General features: G+C 43.3%; 1 protein-coding gene across 1 annotated transcript in view; it reads left to right on the plus strand.

Moving 5' to 3' along the window:
- The window catches only part of ABHD3 (abhydrolase domain containing 3, phospholipase), a 105,209-nt gene extending 94,412 nt beyond the window's left edge, over positions 1–10,797 (plus strand). Inside the window, exons 7-10 of the mRNA XM_040432123.1 lie at positions 2,800–2,848; positions 6,758–6,923; positions 10,067–10,241; positions 10,604–10,797. Coding sequence (XP_040288057.1) covers positions 2,800–2,848; positions 6,758–6,923; positions 10,067–10,241; positions 10,604–10,724 — 511 coding nt within the window. The 3' untranslated portion in view covers positions 10,725–10,797. The remainder of the gene's footprint in view (positions 1–2,799; positions 2,849–6,757; positions 6,924–10,066; positions 10,242–10,603) is intronic.
- Positions 10,798–11,443: the final 646 nt, after the last annotated feature.

An 11,443-nucleotide genomic window follows, 5' to 3' on the forward strand; every position in this document is an offset into this window, starting at 1 on the left:
TCCGCAATAAGCACCAGAGACAAGCTCGGCCGCAGCGCACTGTGACTAGCCCGGCCCAGCTGTCCCCGAAAGCCATGCGGTCTTCCCCTCCGGCGCACGTGCTAACCCATCCCCGCGTCGGTTCGCAAAGGGGTCGAAGCTGGTGTATCAATGGAGACACGCGTAACCTGTCCCGCAGCTCCACTAGGACCCTTTTTGGTCACACCGGAGTGAGAGACAGGTGAGGATCTTACAGTTGTATTCACAATTGATTAGTTTGTCGAGCTGAAATCTCACAACATGCCAATATCTGAACTGACATGGCTGTGCTGATTTGCATGATGGGAAATGTCACATTTTCACAAAGCACTGTTCAGTAATCTGCTGTTGGACACATACAGTCAGGTCCATAACTATTGGGACATCGATACAATTCTAACATTTTTGGCTCTATACACCACCACAATGGATTTCAAATGAAACAAACATGATGTGCTTTAACTGCAGACTGTCAGCTTTAATTTGAGGGTATTTACATCCAAATCAGGTGAACGGTGTAGGAATTACAACAGTTTGCATATGTGCCTCCAACTTGTTAAGGGGCCAAAAGTAATGGGACAATTGGCTTCTCAGCTGTTCCATGGCCGGGTGTGTGTTATTCCCTCATTATCCCAATTACAATGAGCAGATAAAAGGTCCAGAGTTCATTTCAAGTGTGCTATTTGCATTTGGAATCTGTTGCTGTCAACTCTCAAGATGAGATCCAAAGAGCTGTCACTATCGGTGAAGCAAGCCATCATTAGGCTAAAAAAACAAAACAAACCCATCAGAGAAATAGCAAAAACATTAGGCATGGCCAAAACAACTGTTTGGAACATTCTTAAAAAGAAGGAACGCACCGTTGAGCTCAGCAACACCAAAAGACCCGGAAGACCACGGAAAACAACTGTGGTGGAAGATCGAAGAATTCTTTCCCTGGTGAAGAAAACACCCTTCACAACAGTTGGCCAGATCAGGAACACTCTCCAGGAGGTAGGTGTATGTGTGTCAAAGTCAACCATCAAGAGAAGACTTCACCAGAGTGAATACAGAGGGTTCACCACAAGATGTAAACCATTGGTGAGCCTCAAACACAGGAAGACCAGATTAGAGTTTGCCAAACGACATCTAAAAAAGCCTTCACAGTTCTGGAACAACATTCTATGGACAGATGAGACCAAGATCAACTTGTACCAGAGTGATGGGAAGAGAAGAGTATGGAGAAGGAAAGAAACTGCTCATAATCCTAAGCATATCACCTCATCAGTGGAGCATGGTGGTGGTAGTGTCATGGCGTGGGCATGTATGGCTGCCAATGGAACTGGTTCTCTTGTATTTATTGATGATGTGACTGCTGACAAAAGCAGCAGGATGAATTCTGAAGTGTTTCGGGCAATATTATCTGCTCATATTCAGCCAAATGCTTCAGAACTCATTGGACCGCGCTTCACAGTGCATATGGTCAATGACCTAAAGCATACTGCAAAAGCAACCAAAGAGTTTTTTAAGGGAAAGAAGTGGAATGTTATGCAATGGCCAAGTCAGTCACCTGACCTGAATCTGATTGAGCATGCATTTCATTTGCTTAAGACAAAACTGAAGGGAAAATGCCCCAAGAACAAGCAGGAACTGAAGAAAGTTGCAGTAGAGGCCTGGCAGAGCATCACTAGGGATGAAACCCAGCGTCTGGTGATTTGCAACCAAGTATTAAAAAGTGAAAGTTTTATTTATGATTATTATTATGTCCCATTACTTTTGGTCCCGTAACAAGTGGGAGGCACATATGCAAACTGTTGTAATTCCTACACCGTTCACCTGATTTGGATGTAAATACCCTCAAATTAAAGCTGACAGTCTGCAGTTAAAGCACATCTTGTTCGCTTCATTTCAAATCCATTTTGGTGGTGTATAGAGCCAAAAATAGAATTGTGTCGATGTCCCAATATTTATGGACCTGACTGTACATGTCTGTTGATGAATAGAGACCAAAGTAATGGAAGTCTCCATTGTTTTTTTTTCCATAAATCTCTTTTTATTAATTATAACAACAGTCTACAATTAGCCATGACCATGAAAGATAGCCACTCGCAGGTGTCTCCATTATTTTTTTAACTGACCAATGACATGTGAACCTTCAGTGTGTCACATCTGTGTGCTGTCCATGTTCTCCATGGGACAAGGGATCCCCCCTTCACCCTCTTTAACTATTTAGATGCCAAAGTCATCATTGCTAAAGGGTTAAACAACAGATCAGAGTTATTTCTGATCCTGGCAGAGCTGGGTGTGAGTTGTGAAAGCACAGACCCAGCTCCTGAGCCCGTGCCATCACTGGGCCCTTACAGTATGGCAACTTGCAGGAAGTACTATTAGGACACTGGGGGAAAAGATATTTTTTTTTTTTCGAATTTCGGACAAACCTTTAAAGGGCTGGGGGAAAATTGGGGGTTGGGGGGTGACAGAAGTCCTTTAACTTCTTTATAAAGCATGTAATGTGTAATAAATGTTATATGCATGTTGTTAATTTGTACAGTGTGTTATGTTTGCTTATTGATGTTTAGAGGTGAAATACAAAGAATCTAATTCCTTACAATTTGACATATAGCGGAATAACAAACTTACTAAAGATAGATGCAATATGTGATTATGCCTAATACATGTGAAGAATGTAATGTTACGGGATGCAGAACACATGAGGCACATGGCACATTATCCACTTTAGAAATCATTAGATAGTTTTGTAGATATTACTTTATTGAAATCCATTTATTTGTTATTTTATAGGCACCGCCCAGTACTGGAAAAACAATTTGACATTGATTATGTTATGAAGGTAGGTATGTTTGTTATATATGTGAACTCGGTACTGTCATACGATCCGATCTCATATATAATAGTTGTGACTTGATCATGTCTGAGTAGACAAGCAAGTGGCAACCATACCAAATTCACTATGTTTTGAGCACAGCACTACACTTGGCCAATACAGTTCACCATAATAACCTCGGCTCTAACCTGGTGTTTTTCGCCTTCTCTTTAAAAGAAGAAAAGTGGCAGGGAACACTATCAACACCAATACTGATGTGTAGGAAATCAGTGCATGTGCACATGATCGCACACGCTTATTCCCAACTTTAAAAATTTGTATCATGTAAGGCAACTTTGAGAAGTAAAGATTAATAGGTCGTACAAGGTAAATGACAAAAGCACGTCAACATCGTTGCACGAGGAATATAATGTTGAATGATCTCAACAAGCACAATAACCCACTGGCAACATCTGCTGTTTATGGATGTCACACAAAGTTAGCCATTTGTGTCCGGCACATTTATTAAGATCAGTGTTTTAGAGGCCAATCTTAATAAACCCCTAACCTGGATCCGCCAACGTTATGAAGTGACGGAGGCCTCTCCATAACTTCAGCGCATCCAGCGTCAGCTCTAAATGTAAGACAGCTTCCTAGATGTCTTATATTTCGACCTTTTTCTACGCCTGAAACAGACATAGAAAATGGTAAATGAGACAGGTCTCCCGGCCTGTCCCCTTCCCCGCCCACAATTTTAGACCTGGCATGACCGGGGAGAAGTCGCAGATTGCGGCGCAACTAGCCATTGTGCCACAATCTGCACCTGAAATACACGGGGTGAAATGCGGCACCCCACTTTAAGATCTCCATATGCCCTAATAGGACATATGGACAGAGGTGTTTTGAAGAGACAACCCCATTAAGTCAGTCCAGAATTTGGTTATATCAAAGTTTATCTTTGACAGTTCAGGAAGCACCACATGGTCTTGGTCAGTCCAGTATCTTCTCCCTGTCTCATTTGAGCCTCAGGCTACTGCCCTGTCCCTCCTTCAAGCTTTATACTGCTGCTCTTTCAGATTGGTAGCTTCATAGCTCTCCAGAAAGCATTGTCTGGAGAGCAGGTTATAAACTGCAAACAACTACTAATGGAGAAAAGATAAACTGAGAATTGCTACATATGATTTACTCAATCCATTGAGCTCCAATTTACACAGGATCTTATTTTTTTAACCTGTAGGGCAATGCTATTAGGCTAGGTCTACACGACGACATTTGTCGCGCGACAGATAGGGCACAACTACACTGCAACATTTGTCGCGCAACATTTTGTTGCACCAATGTCGCGCAACAATTTTTATAATGGCAGTCTATGGTGTCGCACTGCAACATGTGACATGCTGCGACTGCGACGCGACAGTTGCAGAAAAATCCATCTCGAATGGATTTTCTGCAACTGTTGCGTCGCAGCATGTTGCAGTGCGACACCATAGACTGCCATTATAAAAAATTGACGCGCCACATTGGTGCAACAAAATGTCGCGCAACAAATGTTGTCGTTTAGACCTAGCCTTAGTTTGGACAAGTAGTTTAGCAATACACTATTTTTCTCAAGAGAAGAGGGCTATCAGACTGAAGTTCTTTGGTCCTTAGTCAGGTCTCACACTCCAGCAATACAAAAGAATTTTGTGTTCATGTTATAGTTAGACATACTGCACAAATCAATATTTTTAAAACAACGCATAAGAAATTGACTTTTAGTCAAAAGTTATTGAGGCAGATATACTAAGACTGGCATTACAAATGCCAGCCTTAGTCCGTAGGCACATACCTTTTAAAAAAATGTAATTAGTCGCATCTCCCTTCAGTCTGTGCTCCAGAAATTCATATCTATACCAGCTATCTGCTGGTGTAGATTTAAACTATCATTTACAACAGTTTCTGCCAGTAAATCTGTCGGTTAGTGGGAGGCAACGCTCCCTCCTGCTACTCCTACCCACTTTCCATTAGGGGTGGGCGATATAGGCGATATGCGATATAAATTTCTGCCACGATATGGATTTTGTGCATATCGCCTATATCGCCGGACCGCGATATGATCGCGCTCTCGGCGCGCACCATGTTCTCCTCCCTCCCCACTGTGCGCGGCTGCCGCTGACCACCAATGAGAACAGAGTAGGAGGAGGAGGGGAGGGACTGTGGCCACTGCGCCGCCAATAAATGTGCCAGGCATATAACCGATCGGAGCCCCAGCATTACACTGCTGGGACTCCGATCGGTTACCATGGCAGCCAGGAGTCACGCTACTGAAGTCCTGGCTGCCATGGTATGTTAGTGAGCAGCATTATACTCACGTGCGCCGTGGCCGCCGGTCGCTCCTTCTTCTGTCTGTGCGGCGCATTGCTAATGCTTATAGCGCCCGGCGGCCACGGCGCACGTGCGTATAATGCTGCTCACTAACATACCATCGCAGCCAGGACTTCAGTAGCGTGACTCCTGGCTGCCATGGTAACCGATCGGAGCCCCAGCATTACACTGCTGGGACTCCGATCGGAAACTGCCCACTGCCACCAATGATGGGGGGGGAGGGGGACCCTGTGGCCACTTCCACCAATGATTAATACTGGGGAGGGAGGGGTGGGTGGGTTTGAGTTACCAGAGGGGGCTGATAAGAGGGAGAGGCTGGGGGGCACATGAGAGGCTGGGGGGCGGATCAGGGGCTGGGGGGCGGATCAGAGGCTGGGGGGCGGATCAGAGGCTGGGGGGCACATGAGAGGCTGGGGGGCACATGAGAGGCTAGGGGGCACATGAGAGGCTGGGGGGCACATGAGGCTGGGGGGCACATGAGAGGCTGGGGGGCACATGAGAGGCTGGGGGGCGGATCAGGGGCTGGGGGGCGGATCAGGGGCTGGGGGGCACATGAGAGGCTGGCTGCCATGGTCAGCTCCCTGCTTTTGTGTGCACAAAGCACAGGGCAGCAGGGAGAGTGTAAAGTCCTATTCACCCTATTTTAGGCCATATCGCCCACCCCTACTTTCCATTTCACTTTTGAAAACTGGTGAGAGAAATTAAAAGTTGCAAATTATGGCGCAAATATGCTCCATAATTTGGAACTTTGGGGCCAATTATTATTATTATGATGTCACAGATTATACTGTGGTGGGCTAGTCCAACCTTGATAAAGAGTAGGGTAATACTGTCCTCAAAAGATTTCCATAGCTTCATTCATTTCATTGCACTGCAATCTATTCACTGAGGTTCAGGACTGGCATTAAAGGGCATCTGTCAGCAGATTTGTACCTATGACACTGGCTGACCTGTTACATGTGCGCTTGGCAGCCGAAGGCATCTGTGTTGGTTCCATCTTCATATGTCACCGTATTGCTGAGAAAAATGAAGTTTTAATATAAGCAAATGAGCCTCTAGGAGTAATGGGGGCGTTGTGGTTACTCCTAGGGGCTCTGCTCTCTCTGCAACTGCCCCGTCCTCTTCACTTTGGCAGGTCCAGGCAGTGTAAACGTCATCATGCTTGGTACTTCTCTTAAAGTGGAGAGGGCGCAGCAGTTACAGAGAGAGCTGAGCCTCTAGGAGTAATGGCAATGCGCCCCGTTGCTCCTAGAGGGTCAGTTGCTGCATATATTAAAACATCATTTTTCTCAGTAATGCAGGCACATATGAACATGGGACCAACACAGATGCCATTTAGCTGCCAAGCGCACATGTAACAGGTCAGCGTTTCATAGCTACAAATCTGCTGACAGGTACCCTTTAATTTTAAAAGTGCATTCACGTATTAGATGTTAGATAAAATATATGATTGACATGGTTTTATTGTAAATACGCTCTGGAAGTTTACTGTTAGTAAATAATCCTCATTTTTACCATACATTTCGAGGGACTCGATCTGATTCTCCTTCCTCTTTGACCTTTACATCACAGGCTAAGACCATTAGAGAGTTTGATACAAGATTTACCTCAGTAATGTTTGGTTATCCAACAAACGATCACTATTATAAGGATGCTAGCCCATGTCACAGGGTGAAATCAATCGAAATACCAGTGTTATGTCTGAATGCTGTAGATGATGTCTTCTCCCCTGGACATGGTGAGTTTATATGTGCATGCAGTAATGGTAAAATATCAATAAGACATCATTATCTAGCAGGTCCGCATGTTAATATTTCTTGGGTCTGCAGTATAACAAACTTAAAATGCTAACAGAAGACGACATATAATAGTACACAGGCCCAATTTATAGTTATCGGCCTAAAGTAGTCCCCCTTCCAATTCTGTACACTTTGTGGGGTTTCGCTCTGGTAGATAGGGTAAGAGGGTGCAGTACAGAGGCAAAATACAAGTTCTTAACTTAAAACGTCACTGTTTGTTCACACTTGAGGCAATTGCACAAAACAGCACGTAACTTTTCAGTCTTGGTGTTAATTTACAAATAAAGGAAAGTTCATATAACATAAGTCACCTTGCTGGCAGTTCTGCCTCCAGTAGTCCACAGCAGGCTTTAGGGGGCCTGTTTCCCCAGCGTGCGTCAATCAGCCCTCCAGCACGGCACAAAGCCTCAGATCCCAAAAACAGAGACACCTCTGCTCAAGCCCAGCTGCCTATTTAAGGACTGCCAGGTGCTGCCAAAAACCAGACCGACACTTAAACTCCGGTCCGGTATTTGACCTCATCTGGCTGGAAATCAGCACAGCCGCACATGCTGGGAGGAAAATACCTGTCTTGCCAGACACAACCCCTCACTGTGTCACAACATGCATGTGTTTGGTCAGACCTGGATCCAGTTCCTGCAATATGATACAAGTTATTTGAATAGATTTGAATCATTAGCAGACATATTGTTAAAGGGGTTTTCCTTAAATAGGTCATCACTGTCAGATCAGCGTGGGTCTGGCTCGCCTCTGATCAGCAATTTCCAGGAGCTGGTATGGCCAGAACCAAGCACCGGACCTCCACAGCTCTGTACACCGAGCAGCACTACAGTAACCAGACCTGTCCACTACACAGCGGTCGGAGCTTTGTCATTCTGGCCAAAGCAGCTCCTGAAGACAGCTGATCCTAAGGACAGGTCCTCGGTAAGCAAGACCTGGAGAACCACTTTTTAACCCACAGGGCTTAGAACTAGATCAGATGCTTTCTCATCCTCAAGTGGAGTATACCTTCTCTCTCCAGGACTGTGGATCTGCTACATTCTACCATGCTACTTGAGCAAATTAAAAGCCCAGGGTCACTGTAACTGGGTGCCTTTCTTCCACCCTGGTGGGGTGCAGTGGATGGGCAGATGGATGTGAATGGTGTCACATGCACCTGCCTGCCAGCACAATTCATTGTACTGGTGTCTACGATGTCTACTGTATATGGAGTTATCCAGACTTCTGTATATCCCCTATGGCCAGCTGAGGTAAGCAGTAGCCTACAGTCATTCATTATGATGACAGCCCATGTGATCTCACCAGTTGATCTATTCTTCTTGGGCAAGGGTTGCATCTCACTATTCAGTACCTAACATTTTGTTAATTGTTCTGCACCCTGTATGTATTTTTAATAAGGATAGTTATTTCTTAAAGGGGATGTGTCAACAGAAAATGACCTAGTGTTTAAATCACTTTTTGGTTTAAACAGATTTTCTTTTTAAAATTGTTTAAAAGATTTTTGTTTTAATTTTTTATGTTACTATATTAAAAAATAAATCTAAAACTGTGAAGTTTTCACAAAGGCCACTAGGCCTTATAATATGTTCAGACTTTCTATTCGGTTCTGGAAACTTTTCAGTAGCTATCACATTATCATCACAGGCACAATTACAATGACAGATATCACCCGTCTTTAGACAACACAGGATGCACCATTCACAATAGGTGATATCATATCTTATCTTCTCCCTCCTGACCTCTGCACAGATCACAGAGCATGCCTAGAAAACTCTCCCATAGAAGTCAATAAGGTCTGTTCCAGTCCAAGGTGTATATGGCCCATGTGACTGCTCTCAAAGAACATGAGGTCTTACCATACCATTATATTAGGCACACAGGTAGATCAACAGATAGGACGGCACTACTCCAACTCTCCTCCACGGTTTTTACATTAAAGGGCTTCTGTCACCCCACTAAACTGTTTTTTGTTTTTTTTGGTTACTTATAATCCCTATACTGCGATTTATGCATACATACTGTAATTAATCATTTTGGTTCAGCAGATTCTGTTAAAAACGTACTTTTAAAATATGCAAATTACCTTGCTACCAGCAAGTAGTGCGGCTACTTGCTGGTAGCAGCCGCATCCTCCTATCCTAAAGACGCCCCCTCCGCATGTTGATTGACAGGGCCAGCGAACGGGATCTTTCTCTGCTGGCCCTGTCTGCATTCAAAATCTGGCGCCTGCGCAGTTCCTGTCTTCAGTCGGCACAGGCGCACTGAGAGGCGAACGCTCGCTCGGCTGCTCCATCCTCAATGCGCCTGCTCCGATGATGTCACATCTACACCCGGCGCAGGCCCATTGAGGAAGGAGCGGCTGAGCGAGCGTCCTCCTCTCAGTGCGCCTGCGCCGACTGAAGACAGGTACGGCGCAGGCGCCAGATTTTGAATGCAAACAGGGCCAGCAGAGAAAGATCCCGTTCGCTGGCCCTGTCAATCAACATGCAGAGGGGGCGTCTTTAGGATAGGAGGATGCGGCTGCTACCAGCAAGTAGCCGCCCTACTTGCTGGTAGACAGGTAATTTACATATTCTAAAAGTACGTTTTTAACAGAATCTGCTGAACCAAAATGATTAATTACAGTATGTATGCATAAATCGCAGTATAGGGATTATAAGTAACCAAAAAAAAAAAAACTGTTTAGTGGGGTGACAGAAGCCCTTTAAGGGAACATTCTCTGTGATGGTGACACCGGGGCTCACAACAGACTTTTGTGGTGCTCAGTCGTGGTCAGATCAAACGAATATGAGCTATGAAGATAAAAGACGGCACTCACCAATAAAAGTCAAATTCTTACTTTATTGTTTCATATAAACACAGAAACGTACAGGCAGACGATAGGCCTTGTTGCCTGTGTGAAAATGATATAATTTTAGTATTGTTTTTTTAAATATAGACACATGGAACGTAAAAATAAAAAACACCAAAAATGATATACAAAATCTGTTAAACATAAAAACTTGATTGAAACGATCCCCTTTAAGTTTCATTACAATTTGACTTTAGACAATAAGATTAAAAATCCACTTTTTTTTTTCAGCCATCCCAGTGGAAACTGCCAAACAAAATCCAAATGTTGCACTGGTGCTTACGGCTTACGGAGGCCATATAGGGTTTTTGGAGGGCATCTGGCCAAGGCAGCAGACTTACATGGATCGGATTTTCAAGCAGTTTGTACAAGCGATTTTTGAGCATGGAAGTGAGCTGTCCAGCATGTAAATTCCCAAAGCGATGCCGATTTTTTTCTTTTTTGTTTGTTTGTTCTAAGATTATCATAGGGCGGCAAGTTCTAAAATGTAGGTTCAGCTTATGCACAAGTTAACCCTTTTAGGTGCTGATGAATCATGAAATTATACCTCTAAGGAAGCACAAGGGTTAACGTTCAATTATAGCAAGCCGGTAAGCCAGCAAGCTAGATCTCAGGCTCTAGCATCAAGCACTTGCAAATAAATAAATAAATATATATATATTGTTTTCTAGCACAGAACTTTCATACAGGAATGTTAGCATTTTATATTTCATTTTTTTTTATGTTACCAAGAATGACCTTAACTATGATTACTCTTTGCATATACAGAAGCATTCTCTACACAGACATACATTCCTCAGGGTTATCATATCAACCAGTTTCTCTGCCTAGAACTGCAAGCATTACCAGAATACAGTGTGACGGATTTCTGCATCCTGATATGTTTTAATGTAATGCATGCTCATGACGGCACTGCAAAAAGAGTACAGTAATACTAAAACTGCAAGAATGAAGAAGAAACTGCACAAAGACAATAGATCTATATCTATATCTCAAGTATAGAGTGCAAGAAAACATGAACTGTAGCAGTATTAGCTAGAACCTTTATTCAATTATTTCATACAGCCTTTAAACCATGTATAACTTATTTTATTTTTCATGTGCCCTTTCCATATTTATTTTATAACTGATTGAAATGTACTTGAAATAAATATATTTTAGTTGACCCCATTCAAATAAAAAAATAAAATAAAAAAACTTGTAATTTTAGAAACTGTGCTGAGTCCATATTATTTCATGACATGATAATTGTGTTCAGTGTGTGCATTGTTTCCGTCCAGACTGGATGCATGTTTCACAGGCGTGATTAAAAACGGAAGAGTAACAATCTACACCTCCTAGCAACCATCAGTGAAAACCGCATTGCATCCGGTTTTCATGCAAGCCTCATTCATTTCTATAGAGCCAGGACCGCGTAAAAAAGGCACAATATACAACATGCTGCGATTTTTTTCCTAAACACAGAACTGATGCGTGAAAAAAAAAACACTGAAATGAATGGGTCAGAATTCAATCCGGATGCCATGTGTTTGCTTCACGCATCACTCCCTACAGAAATCTCGCTCGTGTGAAAGAGGTCTAAATGACTGAATTGTGAATTTAGCTATA

The sequence above is a fragment of the Bufo bufo genome, chromosome 5 (genome assembly GCF_905171765.1).
Source record: "Bufo bufo chromosome 5, aBufBuf1.1, whole genome shotgun sequence".
Taxonomy (NCBI): Eukaryota; Metazoa; Chordata; class Amphibia; order Anura; family Bufonidae; genus Bufo; species Bufo bufo.